This window comes from Leptonotus elevatus, chromosome 2 (genome assembly GCF_054856555.1).
Source record: "Leptonotus elevatus isolate MCC_2025b chromosome 2, RoL_Lele_1.0, whole genome shotgun sequence".
NCBI classification, from domain to species: Eukaryota; Metazoa; Chordata; class Actinopteri; order Syngnathiformes; family Syngnathidae; genus Leptonotus; species Leptonotus elevatus.
Genome location: NC_141240.1, coordinates 6685312 through 6698247, shown reverse-complemented (window position 1 = coordinate 6698247; position 12936 = coordinate 6685312). Strand labels below are relative to the sequence as shown.

The following is a 12936-nucleotide window of genomic DNA, read 5'->3' as shown; positions in this document are numbered from 1 at the left end:
CAGAGTTTTGGCGACAGCAAGATCAAGAAACACACTGGCAAATATTTAAGAATTTGGCATACCTTTGTCTTTGCTCTTCTCTTTGGATAAAGAATCCAGCTTCCTCCGGAGTGACTTTTTCCTCTTTTGTCCATCTGTACAGGGACAAAAGTAATGAACGGAATACATCTGGAAAACATAATGTCTTTATCTGATGTGCTGTATTCCAATCTTGACAGTTCATAATCTGTAAGTGTAGTTTTTCTCACAAGTGATTCAAAAGTTGCAGCTTTCAAGGAAAGACGGGAAATGCTGGGGCTGAACCTTGAAAGATTACTGGTTTAAGAATCTACATCTTGTTGTGGCGTGTGCTTGTTGGGATAGGTTTGAATTTGTTTAGTAGAGGTAATCTTTGGGGTTACGATATATTTAGGATTATTTACGGTAAGGTACGTACCGCATGTTTATATGTGAGTGTTTTCGCTAGTTTTTAGAAAGAACAGGAAAAAACTGTTCACTCTAAACATGATACAGCGCTTCCAAATTGGCTGTTTTAATAACCAGGAAACTCTGGAAGTTGTGGCTCGCACTTATTTAAATCCTTGGAATTCTCGTAAGCCTCAGCAAAACTCTTGGTGCTATTGCTGGGTCACTTATGTTGTTCTACATACTGATTTAGCAACCTCAGTTTGAACCCCAGATGTCTCCTGTATCATATGAATCACTCAGGAAAATGTAGCCACCTCCCACTAAACATCCCATGGTAGCATTAGCTGCTTACGTCATAGAACGGTTTCAGTTTCCCAAGTGTCCGAGCACCACTGACGAATCTCCCAATCTTCAACATTACCACTGCTGTTTGATTGTCACCATGCTTCTTCTGACACTTGAGAAAGTTGAGCATCCCATTTAGCAAACAACACGGAAAGGGAGCGCTGAGGAAACGGTGTGTGAAAGAAGAGAAAGCAGATGTAATGGACAGCACAGAGTGGGGGTGAGAATACAGATAGGAAATGTTTTGGATTTTGGGGGGATTTTTGACAGATGGCTCGCAAAACTAAACGGAAATCTGATGAACTTTGGGTTAAATAATAATGTCTGGTAAACCTTAGCTGCTGCTTTTTCTGTCTTGTCATACCCTCAATGTGGCATTACATAGGTTTCTACCTTCCGCAAATGTGTCCTCAACAAAAATATGATTCCATTTTATAAAAGTGATAAACAGGTTTTGAAATGGCACACATACACAATTTGAAGTACAAATGTAATTCTCCTTATCATTGGCCACCGTCAGTTGCAAGGCCCTATTGGCTGCATTACACTGTTATAATGGTGGCAACTTCACAGCCGAAAGATAGATAGATATACATTACATGCATGCTATGTATTTGTGCAAATTAGGGGTGTCAGCCTATTAATTTTTTTTAATCGTAATTAATCACCAGACTTCAATAGTTAACTCAAATTTTATATTTTCATACTCTTGTTAACAAAAAAGTGGATTTTTTTTTAAACTAATAGAAATATGGCTGCATCTTTTAGTCATTGATACAGTAATTCTTTAATAATCCATGAAATTGAGTTAAAATTAAAAATATGTACTTTACTGTAAAAAAACGAGTGTGATATTGTTTTGTGTTGAGGTCATATTTCTGCCACTAGATGGCATAATTGCATTTGTAAGACATTGGTGACAGGTCAGTGCATTTTGCTTTTCATATTATCTGATCTTTACCATGAAGTAACTTGTGTAATTATGCACATTTGACCCCAGTCTCCACAAATATATGCATTATTATTAAATTTATTACTGCTAAATTTTGACGTGGACGTGTCTGCTGTGTTGCGACTGGAATTCTCCCAGTACAGGCATTGTAAGTAAGGGGCGGTCATTAATCGCGCTTCAAAAAAATTTGTGGTGTTAGTTAAAGAAACTTTAAATTGACTCAAAATTAATGCACTAATTTTGACACTGCTTGTGCAAATACAGGCCACCAATTCAGAATACAAGAATAAGGTGGAACGTACATTGCAGCTGTGTGTTACACTGTGCCTTACTCGTCAAAAATCGCAGTCTTTGATTAGTCGTTAAGGTCATTATAATTTTCATAATTTTATAAAACCACTTGTATGGTGCAATCCAGCTTTACCATAGCATAGTTTGGAACAACCCTGACTGAACTTGTGTGTCCATTGCGTGTCGAGGCAAGATGGTGATACCTGCCTTAGCTATATATAATTTCTGTACAAAGTAGCTACCAAAACGTACACATGCACATTCAGCAAAAACAGGCTTGAGTCTATCCTTCCTTACAAGAGACCAACAGTAAGTTTTTAAACAGTACAACCCCCAGGAACTTACAATATAGAAGTTATGTAACATTGCATTAAAGGGGTGGAGAAACACACAAGAGCCCACCTTTTGGCACAGTAATCGGGCATCCAATATCATAGTCTTGGTGCAAGCGGGCGAAGGCCACTTCTTGGAGTCGGGCCCTCTCCAGTTCAGACAGGCTCTGGATGGCAACTGGAGTCAGACGCACATTCTGGCCGGACAGGCTGTTCCAGGTGAAGTCACCCTAAGGGAAGGCAAAGCATTAAAATAGTATCCTTGGTTCCTCCATGAAGCCGTAGGTACATGGCACATCAAGTAGGGATACCCCGATAATTCGTTCAGTGAAAATTTTGCATTTGCACAAAAATGCATTTTCGGTTTTGGACTAAAGACTGATGACTAGCAAACGAGGCAGCTGACGATTGACCGGGGGTAAGATGCCAAGGACTGCCTCTGCAGCAGCCACAGAGATGTGTTCTGGTGTTACGGGAAAGTCTAAAAAGAGGATTAGACGACATGCACGGTAGATTAAATCAGAGTTTGAAAGGGAGTCTGTAAGTATTGCGGCTTGTGATTGGCTGACATAAGATTTGAACCAATCGCCATTATGTTTGTTTATGTCAAGACATTTGCCCTCATGTACAAAACTAGTTTCACAGGTCCACGGCTGCGGCTCTGTGGCTACTAAAAGTCTGTAATCATGGTAGCAAATAAGCTACAATTCTGAAAAGTATCAACAAAATAAGGACGAGTAATAACTAAAAGGAGAAGACATGCTAAACCTGTGCCAACTATCATTATAAATGTAGTTGAAAAACACCAGAACAAATGACTGGTACTACAGTATAATTTTCCATTCAAGACTTGCTGGAACAGCATTTGCTACAGCAGCTGTATGACATAGCTATATGGGGAGTGTGCATTCGCCGTGTGACGGCAAGCAGTTTAGATGGAAGTGGGTTTCTTCAGCCATACTGGGTATGTGTGTATGGGAATAGTTAGCAAGCTAATGAACTTTAAATAAACTGTTCAGCAGTGCAATCCAAATGAAGCCCATCCCGGCACTGTATCAAACCTCTGTTGTTAGCCAAGACAACCGGTTGTCCCAGAGAGAGCATCCCCTCAGCTAGTTAGCTTAGCTTTAGGATGCCGCTCATGATGATGTGGAGGCTTTATTTTGTATAACAATCGGCGCAATAACCAACTTGGATTCTACCTTTGGCCCCAATGGTAGCCATTTTAAACTAAAACCTAAAACTTTTTGACGTTTTCAGAGTGTTTCATAGAAAAAGTGGCAGGCAGCCACCAGCATAAATTGGATTTTTCATCTGTTGGAATGTGACTTCATTTCCAGTTTCAGCCAGTTTCTAATTCAATGCATTTGGACACTTGCAAGCCCAATGTCTGTATAAAATTGGAATTATTGGGGCTTCTACTCAAACTCTACATCGCCCTTTCTCATAGACGTAAAGGAATGCATGACCAGAGTGTGAGATTAGTCAATGAAACCAGTGGTGCAGTGGTCCCTGGAGAAGTGGGTATACACTCAATCTTCACCAGTTTTTTTTTAAATATATTTTTTAAGCAGTCAAAAAAAATTCCTCTTTTAGAAATGGTGACATGTAAGAATTAAAAATCTGTCATTTGTACTTGCTCACAATAATAAAATAATCATTAATAACAGTTTGGTAACACAAGCAGCCTGAAATGTAAAATATATTTATCAAGAGGGAAACAAAGCATATGTTATAAAACAAATTACAATATTTAGTCAACAATGAACACAAATAGTGAAGTGGGTATACTCCGTATACCCCGCGTATACTCTGGACTACACCACTGAATGAAACCAGCTGGGTCTCAGAGCTTCCCGAAATATTGAACATTACAATTCAATTAAATTTGGATCATACCGCATGTAGAATACTGTTGGTTTTAGAATGCTGTTATTCATGGTTACATACATGGCTACTGTATGTGAATGTGTTTCACGGCACTCAGCTTTCTTTTGCCACAGTCCAGCAGCGATTACGGGACATCAACAATGATTCTCCTCCCCTGTGTCCTCCCCCACCCTCTACGGTATGTTATCATACCACAGCTCTCAGAGGTTGACACTGAACTAAAGTTCATCCATCCCCATGAAGGATCCTGCTGGGCAGAACCAGCTCGAACGGAAAGAGGCTTCTTATTTACCCTTTACCCTTACTTTTAGTCTTTAAAATTGTTGGTGGTGCGTCAAAGTCTTTTCAGTTAATCAAAACTAAAAATAATAATAACAAAACATTTTTGTTAACTAAATGAAAGATAAATAAATATGCTTTAAAAATCATGGAAACTACTGAAACAACATTTTACCTTTCCAAAACCTCTTTTATAACCCCCTTCATTTTTGTCTTTGTCAATTAATGCAATACATGAGCCTTTGGGGTTGATTTTAAATGCATTTTATTCACAGCCAGGGAATAAAGGGAATAAAGCTCAAACTGTAGGTTTGGAGTTAAGGTCCATTTACTGTGTGCCGCCTAGAAGTGACATCATCTAGCGACAGTCAATAAAAACACGCCACCAGTCGACGGCGGTTCAGATAATGGATGGATGGACACATTCAGAATACATTTTTTACATTCAATATATGGTGGAAAAAACAGCACGTGACAAACAAAGAGCAGGAGCAGGAGTCTGGAATGGACTGCTTGTATATGAGTGCTAATATCGGTTATTTTGGATGTTGACAATTAATCAAACCAATCCGGAGGCAAGCCAATACCATTTTTTTGCTGATATCGGATCAATATCCGATATCAGATCAGGACACTTGTGGAAAAAAAAAAGTTCATAGATGTAATGTCTGTATTTAGTGCCATGGGGTTGGGGAGGGGGCATGTATTTACGTCATATTATTTATATAAGAAAGATAATGATGTTATCCCCATCAGCAAAAACTGGCATATTTTTTTTCCAGATTTTTCCTCTGTCTGTTCTGCTGGTAATTCGTATCTTTATTGTCGTAGGTATTAAAGGATCAACAAAATGTATCAATTGTATACATTATATATTTCTTAATTAATCTTATATCAGAAATGTATTCTGCCAAAAATTGGAATCTGCCACAAAAAAAATCCATATTAGTCAGGGCCTTTATTTACATTTATCATTTAAATGATTCTTGAAATGCAACACCACAGTTACCATTTCCATTCATCAAGTTCCATAGTTAGCCTGCAAAACAATTGGTTGTTAAGCATAAAGGCCAGCATCATCTGCATCCCTTTAACTTGTCTATTTATCACAATTTCGGTTGGTTTTCTGTGCTTTTATTGGCAGCCCTTGTAGTGGAGCGTGTGTTGACTGGACCTCAATCATGTGCTTGGATGACTAATGCTGCCCGGACATACAGAGAGCTGCAGCACGTAATTTGTTATTTTAGACAAAGGGATGAAAGAATATGCTGGTTTCCGTGGCAATGCGCCAACAGTTTAAGGGCCAGGGAGTGAGAGAAATATTGCTATGGCAACACAGGCAGTGGGCACTTGTTGCCATGATGCTCTGCATAAATTATTCCCAAATGGATGGAGAGTCTCTCACTGTGAGCAAGGTGACTCTCTCTCCTAAAACGGATTACCACTGACCGCAACTTATTGGCAGCAGCACTCTATATGTAGCTGTCGTCATAAACATCACACACTCCTTGTTTTTCCATTATGAGAGACATCAATGCCATCATCTTTGCCGGAAGCAGTATGTATTGACTGCAAGGCATTACGAGCCCCAATATGAACTCATTGTATCAATAAATATTTCATAGCTGTCCAATCATAACACAGGATGGAAAGATATAAAATACATTTCTCTGTCTATCCTCTCTTTCAGAGCTAGCTTTAGCAGCTAGCTTCATTGCGCTACCGATCATCGCAGGTGAAAGCCATCGTTTACTGCAAAGAGTTTCACAATAAGTGAGGTTTGCTGTCTGGGCAAGTGCTACAGCATTCATTCGACATGACGTCAGATTTCTTCTTCATGCCTTCTGCCATCTTCTACTATCAAGTTATGTACGTCATTACATGGTGCCATCCAGTGTTCAGAATGAGACAGCACAGTTAGATAAAAGAGTGCCTTCAGAACAAGACGACAAACGTGTAAACACAACTCTGCTTAAATGGTAGGTAATCCTGAGCGTTACTTGAAGCACTGCTGTATTCAATCTAATTATTTGCAATTTACCATAGTCCTTGAAAACAAGTTGTACAACCGCATATTTTGATTTAGACTTTTTCTGGTAACTGGATTTTTTTTTTTTTTAATGTATGTATTTATTTATTTATTTAAGATTATTTTTGAATTTTGTGAATAAATGAAAACAATAAAAAATTGCCATTAATTTAATGTACTATGGAATAATTTGTTCAAAACTATCTTTACAATAGCTTTTGTATTTGATCATTTATGACTCAAACATTTTCTAATTAGTAGATTAACACCTTGAATTTTGAATTTCCTGCCTTCTGTCTGTGGATGTGACGTCTAGTGTGCATTGTGTACAAGAAGAAGAGAGTGTGCAGTTTCATTTTTCAGCCACAGGTGGCAGTAGCGATTTGGCAGCTGGTAAAATGCGATATATATATATATATATATATATATATATATATATTAGGGGTGTTAGAAAAAATCGATTCAGCAATATATCGCGATATTACAGCACGCAATTCTGGAATCATGGAAGAATGTTGTATTAATGGAACATTAAGCCTTAATATTTTATTTCAGTGCTGCTCAAACATGAAAAGACTGCAACCTGTTTGTTAAATGCAGTGGCTCAGTAAGTATTTTTTAGATAAATCAATACATTTTCATGCAAATCTTAGTCTACATTTCTAAATTAGAGTTTAATTTTTTGAGTGAGTTTAGGCAAGAAGTAAACTGCACTGTACCTCGACAAAATGTATCTTTCATTGTTGCACTCATTCCATTGTACAGTATATTCATTCCACAGGTCAAGCATCCACCAGTATTATCCATGTTTCCAACCTGCAAACGAGTGTAAGTCCCGCCCCTTTCTTAAAGTAAGGTTCAGCACACATGCAGGTTTTTGGAATGTGTGAGGAAGCTAGATTACCTGCAGAAAACTCACACAAGCACACAGGGATGACTAGCAATTTCCACACAGAGAGGTCAGTGCCAAGATTCGAACCCCAAACTTCAAACTGTGAGGCAAACCTCTTTTCCACTATGCAGCCCCACCAGTATGAATTACATCAAATATTCAACCCACACAAGGCACACATACATTTGACAAAGGTCATTCAAAACCGGATTTCAATGTTCCTGTTAACTTCTATTATTAGTCTTTTTTAACCTGGTTGTTTTGAGAAAAACTATTTTAGGATGGTCAACGTGGTGCTGTTTTTAATGACTTATTTAATCACCATGACACTATGAGGTATCTACGGTATAACTTGTGTCAAATTTGGGAAAAACACACATGCACATCTGGTAAAGTCAAACTAGTCATTCTGGCCAGCCTTACACACAATTACGTACAACATGTGCTGCCTGCAATATTCCAGGCAGGTACTGGGGGCCCAGAAGAGGAGCCGTTATTGTCAAAAAAGATACCAAAAGAACATTTGAAGGAATTCTTGCTCTTTAGGCTTTTGATCAGCTTTCATTTTGTTTCCACTGCCTGAAAATGACCCCAGAGCAGAGTTCCTGTCGCGCAACAGTGAAGAGGGAAAATCTCATTGTCTTTTTGTGTGTGTGTATGTTCCTGGGTGTGTATGTTTTTTGCAGGTTATGCATGTCATCGATTGCTTTTCCTGACATGTTTCCTCCCCTTGACAAACCGTTTCAAGTTTCCCATCTGTTTTCAATTACTGACCACCTGGACTCATCAGCCAGCACTCTTCTTGTGCTCTTTCTTCATGAGCTTAATGCATGTGTGGACATGTACCTGTCCAATTGAGAGGATTAATAGGGGTTCCCACCTTTTTAAGGTTGTCCTCAATTCGGCTTGAGGGAACGCTAAGTGATCAGGGTTACATAAGCAAACATGAAGAAAAATTCAGGAATCTGACTAGTATACCTTCACAATCTTATAGGGAAGTCAACCTTAAACATAATTTGACAATAATATGTTATATGTGACCTCACTATCCGAGACATGACATTCTGATTAATAGGCTATTACTATTATTAGATTATTATTTGTGGAATATTTTTTATCCATCTCAGGGGGCGGCCATTTTGCCCCTTCCTGTCGACTGACATCACAGTTGCTCAGGACTCAGGAGAGCTGTGATTGGTTATTACCTGAGACCTGAGCAACAGTGATGTCATTTTCACTCGACAGCAAGGGGCAAAAAGGCCGCCTTCCGATATTGATAAAATTGCTGTGAAGCAAAATCCAGCCATTTTTATCCAGCCATTTTGCCACTTGCTCTCGACTGAAGATGACATTACAGATGCTCAGGACTCAGGCAACAACCAATCACAGCTCACCTGTTTTCTGAAGCTGAGCCCTGATAGGTCGTTACTTGAGCCTTGAGCAACTGTGATGTCATTTTAACTCAACAGCAAGTGGCAAAATGGCCACCATCTGATATTGATAAAAACTGCTGGATTGTGCTGCTTAACTCAATATTCCACTAAGGCAATATTAACCAGAATTATTGTCAATCATTTTTTGGGGGGTTGACTTCCCTTTTAATGAGCTCTAATAGAGGAGCTGTAGCAATAATCCATCTTAAAGGGATACTTTTCTCATTTTGCAGTTTACAGCAGTAAAAAGTTACTATTTTGTCTATCATGAATTTGATAACGTCATTATTTCCCATGTATAATTAACACCTTTAAAAAGCCACTTGCTGTCGACTGAAAATTACATCACGTGTTGAGGGCTCAGGTAACAACCAATCACGGCTCAACTTGTAAACATTAGGTAAGCCGTGATTGGTTGTTACAAAGAAGGATACACGATCGAACCAATAATTTTAATGCCAATATTTGGGAAACATGACGTCACATTCATCGGTCGGATATCAAATATATATCAGATATACATCAGATATAAAGTTAGACGAACATTAAAAGCCGCCTCAAATACACTAAATCTGGTTACTGTCGCTTTAATGTAATGTAAATAAAATGGCAGGTGACTCTTCCCCCCCCACCACCCCCACTTCACTGGTGCCAAGAAAAGGAAACGCAGGTGGTTGTCATAAAAAAAGTTTACTGAACAGGAAGTTAAGCAGAAGTCCAGCATACAAAACAAACCCTGTCACAAACACAGCCCTCAACTATTGGTTTCTTGGGGGAATTATTTGGTCAACAAGCACCTCACTAAACTTTATTGCTGTGCGCGACTTCAGAAGTAACAGCGAGCCATTTGTTACACGCCTTTAGTTTTCCAAGAGCGGTTTATTTGAACAGTTTTTGTTTCCTTAAACGTCATAAACCGTCGTAGCATTTGAAAATGTCTTGCACCGCTTGTTGCATTGTTGTCGGTTGAAACGAGAAGAAGTTGAAACCCGTGGTGACCAATAACAATCTTTTTAACATGTCCATTGGACTAGGAGAGAATCTGGAGTTTCCAGATCCTTCTCGGAGATTAGGATTAAAGTTTAAAAATGACCGCCTAGACTTTGTATGTGTGCTGTTTTCATTTCATGGACAACACGCACATCGAACTTTGTGCTTGCGTTACGCACGATAAACGATTGTTGCTGTTTATGTACCAGGTTTTCGTTGTTTTTGTTGTTTTTTTGGGAGCACATACTACAATGTGATGTGTTTACCATGCAGTGGGAATGAGTAGGACTGATATAAGTTTAAAGGGTTTGGCTGTGTCCTATATCTGCTTTAAGGTAAGCAAGACTGCATCCAACCCTAAACAAAACATGAATTCATCAGTTTAAAGATTGCTTATCACCTCACCATCTGAAGTGGCATCATTCAGAAAGTAGCGAAACATATGATGCCGCTGAATACTTTTTCATGTCATCCCCGCTATTTGTAGTAAAATAAATAAATAAGTTATCGTTATCAGTGGGGAATATATATATATACACACATTAAAATGCCATTATGCAAGAACAATTCTTTAAAAAATAAAAAATAAAAAAAAACAGCAGGAACAATTCTTTAAAAACATAGTGTGGGAAATATGTGTTTCTTGAAAATATTTAGCGCCTCTGTTAGTATTTTCACAATGAATTTGTAATTTAAAACAATGACATTGTATTACATTTTGTGTGAGGAACTTGATTGTGCCTCCTGTTTAGGGATCTCTGTAGCACCGTTACCCCCCACTGATTTAAAGCTTATGTTAATCCTATTAAATAATTTTGAGTTTATATTTCACTGCAGTGGCAGGAACATGAGCCAACAAAAGTAAATCACATTCCCCTGCAATTCCCCCTTCTGATCTTCTTCCACCGTATCCACTTAACACAGCGGGATCAGAGAAAAGTCTCTTTAAGACTCTATTTTCCGCATGGGTGCCACCAGCTTCCCCGTCGAATCAATTTCTTGTTAATCCTGTGCGCTAGTTAAAGAGTTGTGGGATTATAGCACACTGGTCCACACCTCCAAATCTGGATGATGTTGTTGGTGGAGATGTGTTAAAGCTGAAAAATGATGAAAAATTGTCTTTTGTTTTTGCTCCATGGCTCCCGCTACATTTGTAATGTAGCAGAATACTAAGTTCTAAACTATCACAACTCATGCGACCTATGGGATATTCTACCATAAATCTACTAAAAACAAACTATCTGGGGTCACTATGGCAACAAAATATATTGTTAATGTTAGGACATGATGTGACATGTTTCATACGACAGGTAGTATATGAAATAAACTATGAAAATGAATAAAAAGCCAAACATGCCTGCCAAGCATTTAGAGTGGTCAATATTGAACACAGTGGGTCTGATGGTTTGCAAAACCGGCCACAAATTTGATTGTGCATGCATACACATATGTGAAGTATGGAAGACCAAAAATGCCCCCCACCCCCCAAAAAAAAACAAAAAAGTGAAAATAAAAATTTATATAAAATATAATTTGAAAAATGTAATACAAATAAATAAATGGAAATAAAAACAACAAAATAACATATACACAAAAAAATAAATAAACAAATAAAAGTAAAATGAAAAAAATACAAATAAAAACACAAGACTCAAAAAATAAAAATAAATGTGGAAATAAATGCAAAAATAAATATAGATCAAGTAATAAGGCACTGCTCTCATATTTATTTATTTCATGCTGCATATGCTGTCAGCATGAAATGCGTCATTAAATGTTATTCAAATGAGGGGGCGGTCCTGGGCATATCTGGGGTTGGACTCGGCCGTTGCAAACTGCCTTTCAATGGTGGAGTGTTGAAGGAAGGAAGTCTCGCCGGCTTGCATGGAGAGCTCCAGCAATGGACGACTATCTTGTCCAACCCCAGAAACATCTAAATTCCAACAAATCAGGGAGACCTCAAGAGACCAAAGGAGAGACTGAGGAAAGGAAGGAAGGACAAATGAAGCAGAGTGAGATCCACAGACACCAGCCTCCACCGATTCAATGACCTGAGGCAGAAGCAGATTGTGTCTGAGTTTCGATAGATGCTGGTGTGGTGGATCTGGCATGCATGAAAATCTCCACCAAAGAGTAGAGCCGTCGACCCCTGCCAGGACAGAGCAAGCGCAACACCTCGGGCCCCCCAGGCCGCGGCAGCGCCAAAGGACGACCCCCGGGCCCCGCCAGGGGCACCGGCCGGAGAGCAAACCCAGGAGCAGGAGCGCCCCTCACCCCAACACGGCCCGCGCCCCCAACCCAACGCAGCAGGACGGGGCACTGCAGGCCCGCCAGGCACCCCACCGGTTCACAGCCCCCGCTCCGTCCTTATATTGTTCATCCTAACAACCAGCAAGCTGGACCTCGCCACCGTGATCCTGACAGCATTTGGGCATCTCCTCTCCCATCAGGCGGCGAGTGTTTACGGCAGCCGAAAAGCAAGTGGAAAACTAGCAAGTGTAAAGAAAGCATTTAATCATCCGCAGAAGTTCACTCCGTAAACAGTATGTGGCACAAGAATGACAACAAACACCACTTAAATAGAAGCTAATGCTTTGAACATTCGAATCAGTGCTTCCAACAACAATCAACGGATATACAGTATGCTTACCTTGCACAAAGCCACCATAGGTTAATTTATCCATAGTATCTCCCACACACACATGCACGCACTTCAAGCGCTCATAGATGTTGCATTTCATTATCACTTGTGGATGCAGCATTTCATCACTAAGCCACCCTGTCAAGTGGCGTGGCGCAGAGGTGCATACCATTGCCAAATACCAACCCCTCGCCCCCACGTTGACAACCTAGTTGAGCATTATTCAAACATTGGGTGACTGTAGCTGTGCTGAAAGGACTTGGGGATTGTTACCAGAAGGTCTGCTGAGGTGTCCTTGAGCAAGACAATGACCCCCTCACTCCCATTTGCGCACCCTTTCACTCTGACATCTCTCCTTGCATTTCTGAATGTACAGTATGTAACCAAAATGAATACAGTAGAGTGTAACTTGAATTTCCCCTTGTGGGATTTCAATCATGAAAACAGATGAATA

The 12936-nt window shown here is 39.4% G+C and overlaps 1 protein-coding gene across 4 annotated transcripts in view; it reads right to left on the bottom strand.

The window, feature by feature from the left end:
- The window catches only part of LOC147178290 (rho GTPase-activating protein 6-like), a 70863-nt gene that overhangs the window by 12661 nt on the left and 45266 nt on the right, over positions 1-12936 (bottom strand). For all 4 annotated transcript variants that reach the window (XM_086068504.1, XM_086068507.1, XM_086068506.1 and 1 more), the window contains 2 exons: positions 2399-2558; positions 63-134 (listed from right to left, as the gene is read on the bottom strand). In XM_086068504.1, the coding sequence (XP_085924630.1) occupies positions 63-134; positions 2399-2558 (232 nt within the window). The remainder of the gene's footprint in view (positions 1-62; positions 135-2398; positions 2559-12936) is intronic.